Genomic DNA, 11,737 nt, shown 5'->3' with positions numbered 1-11,737 from the left:
AAAAGTAAGCTGTAAAGATCAGGATACTTTAATTTATTCCCTGTCAGATTCTAATCTTATTGAACAAGTGTGTCTAAGGAAACTTGACCAGGTTAGTAATCATCCAAAACTATGAGGGGACTTCCAAAGTTCATGAGAAAATGAAAAGATCATAGAACTTTCCCACAAATATTTGAAGCCTCCTTTTATGCTGAACATTGACTAAATGATGCTTTGGGAAGTGCTCAGAAAGCCCTGTCATGGATGTGCTAGTTGGGTCTTAACTAAGTCCCATCAGTTTTATGGCACTATGTTGGATTCTTCATAAAACTGATGATTATTTTACCACCTTCAGAAATGCCAAAAAGCAAGAAATCATCAAAGCATACCGAAAATTAGCGATGCAGTGGCACCCAGATAACTTCCAGAATGAAGAAGAAAAGAAAAAAGCTGAGAAAAAGTTCATTGACATAGCAGCTGCAAAAGAAGTCCTCTCTGATCCAGGTAGGACACCCAGCATATCCCCGTCCTCTTCAACTAGCTGAGTTGCTGCTCTGTTGGATCTTATTCCTTTGACCCTGTTTCAGTCTAAGTGGGGAGTGGAAAGCCTGGTTGTGCAGTTCTACATGGGCAGTGAGGGTCCAGTGCGGGAGCTGGTACTGAAATTTGTCTGTCCTTTCTTCCCTCCACGCTCTGCACAATGCAAAGACCCTAAAATGTAGACTCTTAAGGCCTGAGTTTGATTCTATCTTATTTCTGTTTTAACAAGTTGTCGTTGTTGTTGTGTGCCGTCAAGTACCGACTCATAGCAACAGAACGAAACATTGCCCAGTCTTGGGCCAACCTCACAATCGTTGCTATGCCTGAGCCCGTTGCAACTGCCACTGTGCCAATCCATCTTGTTGGGGGTCTTCCTCGTTTTCTCTGACCTTCCACTTTACCAAACATGGTATTCTTCTCCAGTGACTGGTCCCTCCTGGAAATATGTCCGATGTATGAGAGACGAAGTTTGGCCATAAATTGGACACTAAATCTAAAAAAACATGAATGCATCTTTTACGTCTTTTGGATCCTACCAAGAAAGGCTAATGAAGTGCCACAATCTTCTCTAGTGAAAATGGAATGCCCCACGATGTTCTTTAGGCTGTGAGAGCTTGTATTCACTAGGAATTTTATTTTTAATGAGTCCTTTATATGGTTATGATTTTGTGTTAACTTTCTTCTGCACCTTTTTTGTTCCTCCTAGTATTTCTATAACATTTTAAAGTTGCAATGAAACCAAAGTCAACTGACATCTTCCTGGAAGCAGCCAATTTTAACATCAGATGAATTACCAAAATTTACTCTATGTGTATGTGACAGGAACAGGAGAAATAAGCATGTTGTTGTTGTCAGGTACCAACTCATTAAACCCTGTATAGAGTTTCTGAGGAGCGGCTGGTGAGTTTGAACCGCCGACCTTGCAGTCTTAGTGAGGGGACTTCAAAAAGTTTATGGGAAAATTCCATTACTCCACAAACTTTTTGAAGTTCCCTTGTATGTGTGCTGTCTTTATAGTTAAGCATTTGTTATTAAGTACTATGGAGTTGGTTCCAACTCAAAATGACCCTGCACAGGGTTTCCGAGACTGTAAATCTTTATGGGAGTAGAAAGCCTCATCTTTCTCCCACGAAATAGCTGGTAGTTTCGAACTGCTGACCTTGAGGTTGGCAGCCCGATTGTAACCACTACGCTACCAGAGCTCCTTTAGTTAAGCGCTAGAGTTAATAAAATTTCAGATAATTTCTTAGATTTCTCTAAAATTTAGGACAATCTTACTTGAAAAATATTAATTTTATACTGGGTTATTGACTTTGTTATAAAAGATGAGAAAACTGGGCCTGTATCTTCTCCCACTGCTTTTTCTTAGTTTTGTTAGCTATTTTACCTGGTGTGATACTACGGGATAAGCAGTGGATAACTAACTGCAAGTTTCGTGGTTCAAACCTACCAGTTGCTCTTGAGAAATCCTATACAGCTCACTATGAGTTGGAACAGACTCAGTGACACTTAACATAATTGATTTTACTTTGTCAGGGTTTACAATGCTCACATTCCTATTCTGCTGCCACACTTCTCCACACTTGTTTGGTTAATGATGTACATTTAAATTGGTTAGATCCCCCATTTCTTCCTCCCAGTTTTAAGACCTTTTTTTAAAAATACAAAACCCCAAAACAAACCCATAGTATTGCCCATCTCTCTTTCTTTAAAAAAAACAGCAGGGTGTTTTCTTTCCCCAGTTACTGCAATATATTCTGCCCCACCAAGACGTACACTGCAGGTGGCCAGAGCCTTTTCAAGACTGCTGGATACTGTAGTTTATTTTGGTGTGCCACCTTTTTGATGTGTGTTACTTGCAGAAACTTGAGCTTCTACAGTCAATGAAATGATTGTTTGAATTAAGGAAACTTACTGTCTGGATCTTGTGTCATCTGCTTGCCTGATAAAGCCCCCAACTTGGCTGGGTTCTCTAGAGAAGCAAAACCAGTACAAGTTACCTATGTTGTGTGTCTGTTAGATGCTGTGGAGTCAGTTCTGACTCCTAGTGACCCTGCTTCTGCACCACTCTCAGATTGGTTGTGTTTCAGTCCATCTTGTTCTGGATCTTCCTGGTTTTCGCTGATTCTCCACTTTACCAAGCATGAGGTCCTTCTCCAGGGACTGGTCACTCCTGATACTATGTTCTGAGTATGAGAGAAGTAGTCTTGCAATCTTGGGAGCATTCTGGCTATTCTTCCAACACAGATTTGTTGGTTCTTTCAATGTTTTTCTCCAACACCATCACTCGAATGCATCAATTTTTTCTATGGTCCAACTTTAACATGCCTATGAGGCAACTGAAAAATACCACGGCTTGGGTCAGAGGCACCTTAGTCCTCTAGGTGATCTTTATTCTTGAACACTTGTGCAGCAGATTTGTCTAGAGCAATAATCAATTATACTTTATATATATATATATATATACACACACACACACAAACACATATGTACTTCTGTGTGTTGCTGTAGAATCAGCACTGCACTGAGAACTACAAGGTCGGCAGTTCATACCCACCAGTTGTTGTGTGCCATCAAATCGGTTCCAACTTATAGCGAGCTGTATAGGTTTTCCAAGGAACCTTGACAGCGCTACACCAGGACTCCATGTATATTGTTGTTAAGTGCCCTCGAGTTAGTTCCAACTCCTAGAGACCCTGGATAGGGTTTCTGAGGAATAGCTCATGAGTTAGAACCTCCAATCGTGTGCTCCAGTGCGTTACTGTGCAGCACCACACCAGGAGTCCACCTGGATCTACAGAGAAAGGTTTATCTCAAGGAAATGGCGCATGCATTTGTTAGAGATGGGCAGGTCCCAAATCTGTGGATTAAATGCCAGGCTGGAGGGCTGATGAACAAGAGGTGCAGGTCAGACAGCAAACAGGCGAGTAAAGAGGATAGCTGCTAACGACTCCCAGGATCAGCAGGAAATAGAGCCAGGATTCTGGCTCTAGTTCAAAGAACTAGATGTTGAAAGAAAATCCAGACCCAGCAGAAAGCAAGCTCTGCCCAAGTTCCAATCTATTGGAAGCAGGCCACATCCCCTAGGAAACTTCCTTTCAATTGATTGGCTGCTCATAGCAGATCCCCTTATATGGATGACTGTTTCCTAACAGCCAAACCTCTGAGAATCCTGGCCTAGAGATGGTGACACAGATTAACTAGCACAAGGAGGTTGTGTGGAAAGCAAAATAATTTTAGTTGCACATAACTGAAAATTTCCTTTTGTCTTTTGATGATTTATTTTTCCCTCCCAGGTTGCTGTTGAAGTCCTGTGCCATTCTTTTTCATACGTGTAACTATAACTTTGTTGTTGTTGTGTTAAGTACTGTCGAGTCAGATCCTACCCATAGCGACCCACCCATAGCGACCCTATACAGGGTTTCTATCTCATTTTATCCCCTGTATTTTGAGATTCCTTGATGGTATGCTCTAGTTCTTATATACTTGCCTTTTTTTTTTCTCCCAATTATCTCTTTCTTGAAACCTTTATTGCTTAGAAGTGGACCTCGGGATTGATTTTTTTTTAAAGTTTTTATTGTGTGATCGTTTACATGCGATAACAACATTGGTATTATACTCATCATTTCATTGCAATGATTTCAATCCCCTCCATGCATCATCATTCAAGAGTATTTGCTTCTCTTCCCTCCTTTTTTTTTGTGGGGGGGTGGGGTTTGTACACAAAAACACTCAGGAATATGTAACCATTTTGACAACCAAAGAACACATTCTGCAAGCCTGTCTCCTGGCCACCAGCACCCAGCCTTTCTCTTTTCAGTCTAGAGTCTTCTGCTGTTCTATCTCTCCATGTTCTTATCTCTATTGATTACGTTTTTTGAGGCTCAGTCTTTGGTTCTATGTTTCTGGGAGATTTCCTTGACTTTATCTTCTGTTTTTTTCAGCTGTCGTCTTAATTACTTCTTTATTATTATTATTTCTTTTTCATAGCTCCTTTTTTATTCATCCCTATGTGTCTGCATCAGGAGCTGCCTCATTAGGGAGGGCTACCAGACACAGCTCCGTAACAGGTGGCGATCCTAGTGTGCAGGAGGGGCCGCTTGGCCTCCTTAGTTCTGACCAGATTTCAGGGGGCGGCCCTGGAGAGCTGATTGCGCAAGCTCACTGGGTTGATGCACTGAATGAGCAGACTTGATTTTGAAGGGTGCGGCTGTGTGCCTTTGGAAGAACATGATGAGTACAGGAGGTCTTTCTCTAGAATCATTTCTCCACAGAAAATTTTCTGTGGGTAGCTTCCAAGCTTGGATAGCATTTTGTGAGGTGAGAAGATTTAGGAGCCTAAATATTGAGCAATACTCCTTTTCAACCCAGAACCCCTCTGTCTTTTTGTGACTAGTGTCTCTCTCTCTCTCTCTTCGTTTCTACTGGGGAAGGCTCAGTTCAAATACCAGGAACAAGTATTTTGTAAGCTGAAAAACCAAGTTCTTCCTCAATTCTAACTCTCCCTTGGCTGTCAAAACCCCCCCCAAATCAAACCACCTACATACACTGTAACCAATACATGGGCCTTAATTTGATTTGTTTTTTAGAAATGAGGAAAAAGTTTGACGATGGAGAAGATCCCTTGGATGCAGAGAGCCAGCAAGGAGGCGGTGGCAATCCTTTCCACAGGAGCTGGAACTCCTGGCAAGGGTTTAACCCCTTCAGCTCAGGCGGACCCTTCAGATTTAAATTCCACTTCAATTAAACCAACTGTTTTCTGCTCTTCATTATTTTTTTAAAAATTAAAAACAAACTGTGTTCAGGATCCTAATTGGAAAAAAAATTCAAATCTTTCTTTTGTCCATAACCAAAGAGTTACAAATCTGTTCTTACTCATTTTAGACTTCTGGTTGCTGGGTTTGTGTGGGTAGCGAGGCAAGGAATGGTCCGTTTCTGATAAAGCAGCCTGTATACATTGGACGAATGTGTGGAAGAACTCGTGTTATTTGATGTTTCTCTACATTGACGCATGTAGAGATGGTTCTTCTCGTCACAGCCTTCACAGTGTCTCCATGTGGAAACCGAACTCTGGTCTTCATGAGAATGGGTTGTGTCTCAGTATTCTTACAGGGAGCATCTTGAACTGTATGTTCTTTGGGACAACTTTGTTTATATCAGCCCAAAACAATCATTTCTGTTAAATTACTGATCCTCTTTTAATCTGCACATGTTTGTTTACTAGGATTAACATGGAGGTCTTGAAAAAGGGGAAGAGTCTGGTTAATACAGTTTGGGGTTTTTTTGTGAATAACTAGGAGAATACTGAGAACCACTTACAACTAATAACAAATGAGTTATAAACCCTATGGAGCTCTTTCGTATTAAACACAAAAAATGACTAAAGGATAAAGTAATATGTCAAATAGTTTCTGATAAAGTAGCAATGCTATTATTTGAAATAATACTGCTGACGTGCAGAATTTCCTACAGGATTGCACTCAGTCCACGTGAATCAACAGAAAATGCCTTGTTTCCTTCCCACTTAGGGAAGACTGTGTCTCCTACCTCCAGATCCGGGTTCTAGGGACAGTAGACACTGACGGGGACTGGTCTGCTGGTGGATGTAATACTTGGCACACAAGCTTCTGTAGCAGATCTTGGTCCCCTGTGTTCTCCTCTGCCTAGAAAAGAGACAGGCTTATAAGCTGAGGCAACTTTGGCTGTACTTCCAGTATAACTGAAGAGGATGGCATCTTCTCTTGGAATTCTGCTTACCTTTCAAGAAATTAACTATTGTATCAGTGTACTGGATAATTTTTGCCCTAAAAAGTGAGCGATACTTTAATCAAAAACACTGAACCTCTGACATTAGTGATGCTGTGTTTAAAGTGTAAGAGCGTTACGTTAGAGAGGAATCATCACCACTGCTCTGGAAAGACTTTTGTTTTACATTCAGAACATTTTTGAAGCATTTGAAACAGCAAAAAGGTGTCAGATCTTTCCTTTTCTCCCATGAAATCAAGCACTTGAATCCCTTGGGGCAGCCTTCCGAAGCACCGAGGTTCACAACAGTGAAGCAGTCTTTTCTAGTCAGACAGAAACATGTGGCGTTTATTAATTTAACTGCGTGAAAATCAACTGGTTCAGTCAAACACTTAGCATTGCATTTAGAAAACTAGTAAACAACATATAGCCATTGTTTGTATTAATGTCCCAAAATTCAAGCTAATGTGGAAATAATTTCCAAGGTAAACTCATTTTTGTGTATTCTTTAGTTTTACAATACCTGGTTCTTTGGCACATAATGTAGCTGTGTTCTCCCCCTCCCCGAGATGAATTTTCAGTTAGAATAACGAAATGCATCCCTGCACTTGTCCCCCGCTTGGAGGGAAAGGATGTAAAGCTTCCAGAAGCAGAAGATGGTTTGGGATGGCTGAGGGCTAGTCTGCACTGGAGAGGGACGTGTGCCTTAGGCAGCTGTGACTGAGCTCCCTGCCTACATGCTGCCCTGAGTTGGGTGGTTATTTTCTTTCTCCTATTGTAGCAACCACGATTCTTGTTCCTTAAAAGAAATGCCATGGATGATGATTAACTCAGTCATATTACCGGAAATGTGCAGAAAGTGACATGGCTGTTTCCAGTGATGAGAAGAGAAGCCACAGTGCCAAGTGCCCTTCCACTGAGGGAAATGAATTCTCCGGAATCCATTTTCTGCTGATTAATGAAGAAAATGACAACCTACAGGTGCCAAGTCACCTGTGTGACTCTTATGAAAAGTCTAAGTCACAGAGAGGTACCCTAGCCTTACCTTCGAGTTCTGTTCTAGAGCTCCTCTGTTCCTTTAGTAAGCTCCATGTGTGAAGGGTCACTGGTTGGTTTGTACCTTGTGGCTAGTGCCCAAGGCAGGAAGTCTGAAACACACCAGCCTGTACGTGTGAGAAAAGTCCTAAGAAAGGAGACTGAATTAATTCATCCCCCAGGAAAATTTTTTTCTTGCCATGAAAAAGAAAACCATAAAAGTACTATATACTTCTTACCACAAATAAAAGAACAATTTCAATAGTTTACTAATATGATTGGATGTAATATATTAGTAATTTTAACATTTTTCTCTTTAGTCAGTATTAAAATTTTTCAGTATGAAAACGAATTTCTGATCTCTGATAATGAAACCTAAAAACTACCCATTTTTTAAACAAGAGAAAAATATTACCAATTACCCAGTAGTTAATAGAATCGCAGTATGAAATTGACAATATATTACATGGTCAGAAAAGAAAAATGTCTTTACAGGCATGAAATTAATCAAAGGTTATATTTGACATGGACCAGGCAAGTGGCTCATGGGCCAGGTTTGCATCTGAGCAGTACAGGCCTCTGTGTAGGGATCTTACCCAAAGATCTCACTGAACACATGCCAATGGGGTAACTGAGATAATTTATGCAGCTTTGTTGAATGTCATTTACTTTTCCACATTTATAAGGAAGGAGGATGGCGAATGAAAATTTGTCAACAATTAGTATCTTTCTTCTCAATCGGATCATTCCTTTTTTGTTAATGCCAGAGTTTATTCTGTAATTTTAAATGATGTTCGTAGATCGGGGTAATTTTAACAGATGATCTCATTTGCTGAATGATTTGAGAGTAAAATTAGCCACTGCGTGGCTTTGTGTTTAGGAACAGGTTTGTTGCCGTATCTGTGGTTGAACCTCTTACCTGCAGTGGGGAACAGAGATCAGAAGAGGTAAAATTGGAAATAGTTGACACATTTTAATGTTAATCCTGTGGTAAAGCTAGAGTTTTAAATGAGATAAGAATAAGTAACTTAACCCATTCTCAATGAGTGTTGTAATAAAAAAAGAACCCTCGAGTTAATGGGTCTTAGACATGCCGACAAATATGGGTACTATTTTTATGCCCGTGTATTTTCACATTTAATAAAAATATTTATGGTCATACCAGTCCTCTTGTGCTTTTGATTCATTTTTAGTCTCGAGTATAAGTTCTAAGAAAATCCATCTTCCAACTTTGCTTTACACACACTGAGTGAATGAGGCGACAAAAGGTTCCCCTGGTGTATGCACGAAAGGTGGATTTGGCTACACTCTTAACTTCCAATAGGGCTTCTGAGGCAGGCAATTTGAATACTATTAAAATCCAATCCTTGTGTTGGCTTTGTATAATTGGCACCTTTCTGTTGTAGAATAAATTGGGAGGGGCAACTTGTTGACTATCTGAATCAAATTTCTTAACTTCAATAACAGTAGCTTACTGTTTTCTCCACTTTATGGTCTGTATGTCCTGAGATACCATTAGGAGTCATTGTGTGGTGCTGTAGGCTAAGCACTGGACCGTAAGGTCGGTCTGAACTGCAATGGTAAGTGGTTCAAATCCACCAGCTGCTTCTTGGAACTCCTATACACGGTCGCTATGGGTTGGCACTGACTCAACAGCACTAAGCCACATAAGTCCTGGTGTGGCTCTACTGTAGGAAAAGAACTGGACGACAGGGTTAGTTTGCACTTCAAGGAAACCTTATACAGGGTCACTTTTGAGTTGGAACTGACTTGACAGCACTTTACAACAACTAACCACAAGGTTGGCGGTTCAAATCCACCAGTCTCTTGCAAACCCTGTGCGGGGTTCACTATGAGTCATAACTGACTCGACGGCATAGGACAACAGAATTCGTAAGTGAATTTTTTTCAGAAGACTCATTATCTTAGTTTTCTGTTGATGACAACAAAAAACAAAACATGGCTGGCTTCAGAGAACAGGCATTTACTCACAGTTCAGGAGTACGTCTGCAGCTTCTAGGAGAGAGCAGTCCTAGGAGTCCCTGGGTGTATACATGCATCTTATCTTCTGTGTCTAACATGGATGGTGTCTTCCCAGGGGTCTCAATTCTGTTTTTAAACTCAGAAGTGATTACGTTTAGGGCCCACCCTTTGGTATGATCACATAAGGAAAAACAGTTTAGTTTACAGGGTCTCAGACTAACATATTTTGGGGGACACGATTCACCCCTTGGTCCCCCCAAAGCTATGTCTTTCCCACATACAAAACACATTAGTTCTATAAAGTCTAAACCTATTCCAGCATTAACTCTAAAATTTCTTCTGGATCATCTAAATCAAGTAAGGATGAGACTTGGCTATTGCTCATCATGGGGCACAATACCTTGCCATCTGTGGACCTGGGAAACCTAGACTAAAACTTACCTGGTTCCAAAATACAATGGAGAGCCAGACAAAGTCAGACATTCCCACTCCAAATGAGAGAACTGTGGGAAAGGAGGATCACAGGTACCAAGCAAGCCCCAAACCCAGTGCTCCAGACTTGAAAATAACTCTTTGCAGACACATCTGGGCAGTGGCCTCCTCTAGGTTTTGGGAAAAAGCCCTTTGGTACCCTTCTCTGCCATCCAGGACCACTGACACCCCCTACTCCGATCCTGATGGCTTTGAATAGCTCAATTCTAGTACACACAAGTAGTGAGTCCCCTACGCTACCAGGGCCCTGGCCAGGCCTGTTCTCCAATGGCAGCCATGGTCCCTCAGTTTGGGGCAGCAGCCCCATTCTTTTGGTATCCAAGAATGATAAGCCCACCCTCTGGAACCAAGGTGGTGGTGAACCCACTGTTTGAGGAAGTGGCACCTGCCCTCTGCATTCCTGCCGACTCTGAAATGGCCAACTCGGAATATGTCCACTGGCCTGTTTCCTGCCTATAGAATTCCAGGACACAGACTGCTTGCTTTGCTCCTTTCATTTGGTCTGCTCTCTCTTCCTTTTCAGTCTAAGCTAACAAGATTTCTGCTTTAAAATCTCATCCAGTTATTCAAGTCCATCACTCATAAGCTCCACTATTACAGAATATTTTAACCTAATTTAGACAAATTATTTAGCACTCCAGTTTCCAACACAATGTTTCAGATTTCCTTTTCAAGCCTCAAACAAGCAGCACACTGAATGACAACATTTCTGGCAACATTTTGCTCGCAGCAATAGCTGTTTTCTGTACAATTCTCCATTCTTCCTGAGCCCTTCATGTCCATAGTTCTACCAAAGCCTCTTCAAGGCAATGTACCTGTGACTGTCCAAATACATCACATTACCCACTTCCCTAACCACTGACCCATTTTAGGGACTTGTTTGAGCAACTCCCTGATTGTACCAAAGTCTGTCTTAGGCAACCACTGCTGCCATACCCACAAATGGGTGGCTTTAAACAACAGAACTTTATTTACTCACAGGTCAGAAGGCTAAACATCCAAATTCTGGGTGAGGGCTTTAGAGGAGGTTCTTCTTGGTTGATTGCAGTCCTAGCTGTGAAGTGCTGCCAACTGGCTTCTGACTCAATAGTGAGCCTGTATAGGATTTCTCAAAAGCAGCTAGTGGGTTTGAACTGCTGACCTTGTGGTTAGAAGCCCACCAGGACTCCAGTTCTAGGAGCAGCTGCCAATCCTTGGAGTTCCTGGACTTGTCCATTTATCCTCCATGAATCTCTCTCTGGTTGTTTTTATAATTGATAAAGTCATTAGGTTTAGGGTCCACTCTACTCTGCTAGTATGATAACCATGAACAACAAAAGAACCTGATTTCCAAACCAGATCATATCCAGAGGTTGTCTGTAATACATATTTTGGGATACAATTAAATTCACAAGACACAAAGCTTCCCAAATCTTACCTCATGTTACCTTTGTGATATTCTAGAAGCAACTCGCCTTAGTCTGCAGATAATGAGGACTGTACAGTAGGTGAGAAGGCTGCCAGGTAAACGGGGGGATTCTCACCCCTGCTAAGAGTTATAACTTAGCAAGCACTAATCTCTTCCTCACTACCTATACCTCCCTGTGTCCAAATCTGTACTTAATGATTTAAAAATAAAACTGATTTTTATTATTAATTTTCCTTTTAAAGTGTAAAACTACCAATGAATAGGCCCTGAACTTGGCACCTTTTATTGGCTGAGCTGATCCTTCTGAGGGAACAACTGAGAAAAAGTAGTACAATGCAGATTTCGTTGGTCTTGCTTTTTACCACGAAGGCTCAGTCTGTCCATCAGGAGGCATCCAGGAGACAACTGAGTTGCAGAGATGCTTTTGAATTTATCTCCAACCTTCACTCAGGTCACTTCTCGATCTTGAAAAGGCGGAGATCAGTCTACTGAGATATGCATCAGAGCTGCATTGTTAGGTCATTCCTGGAGCATGGCATTTGATCACTGACAAAC

At 41.3% G+C, this 11,737-nt stretch overlaps 1 protein-coding gene across 1 annotated transcript in view; it reads left to right on the top strand.

Moving 5' to 3' along the window:
• The window catches only part of DNAJC3 (DnaJ (Hsp40) homolog, subfamily C, member 3), a 78,736-nt gene extending 73,458 nt beyond the window's left edge, over window positions 1–5,278 (top strand). The window contains exons 11-12 of the mRNA XM_006831996.1: window positions 335–483; window positions 5,109–5,278. Coding sequence (XP_006832059.1) covers window positions 335–483; window positions 5,109–5,266 — 307 coding nt within the window. The 3' untranslated portion in view covers window positions 5,267–5,278. The remainder of the gene's footprint in view (window positions 1–334; window positions 484–5,108) is intronic.
• Window positions 5,279–11,737: the final 6,459 nt, after the last annotated feature.

This window comes from Chrysochloris asiatica, unplaced genomic scaffold (genome assembly GCF_000296735.1).
Source record: "Chrysochloris asiatica unplaced genomic scaffold, ChrAsi1.0 scaffold00005, whole genome shotgun sequence".
NCBI classification, from domain to species: domain Eukaryota; kingdom Metazoa; phylum Chordata; class Mammalia; order Afrosoricida; family Chrysochloridae; genus Chrysochloris; species Chrysochloris asiatica.
The sequence above is the reverse complement of the archived record's forward strand: the minus strand, read 5'-3'. Positions and strand labels throughout refer to the sequence as shown.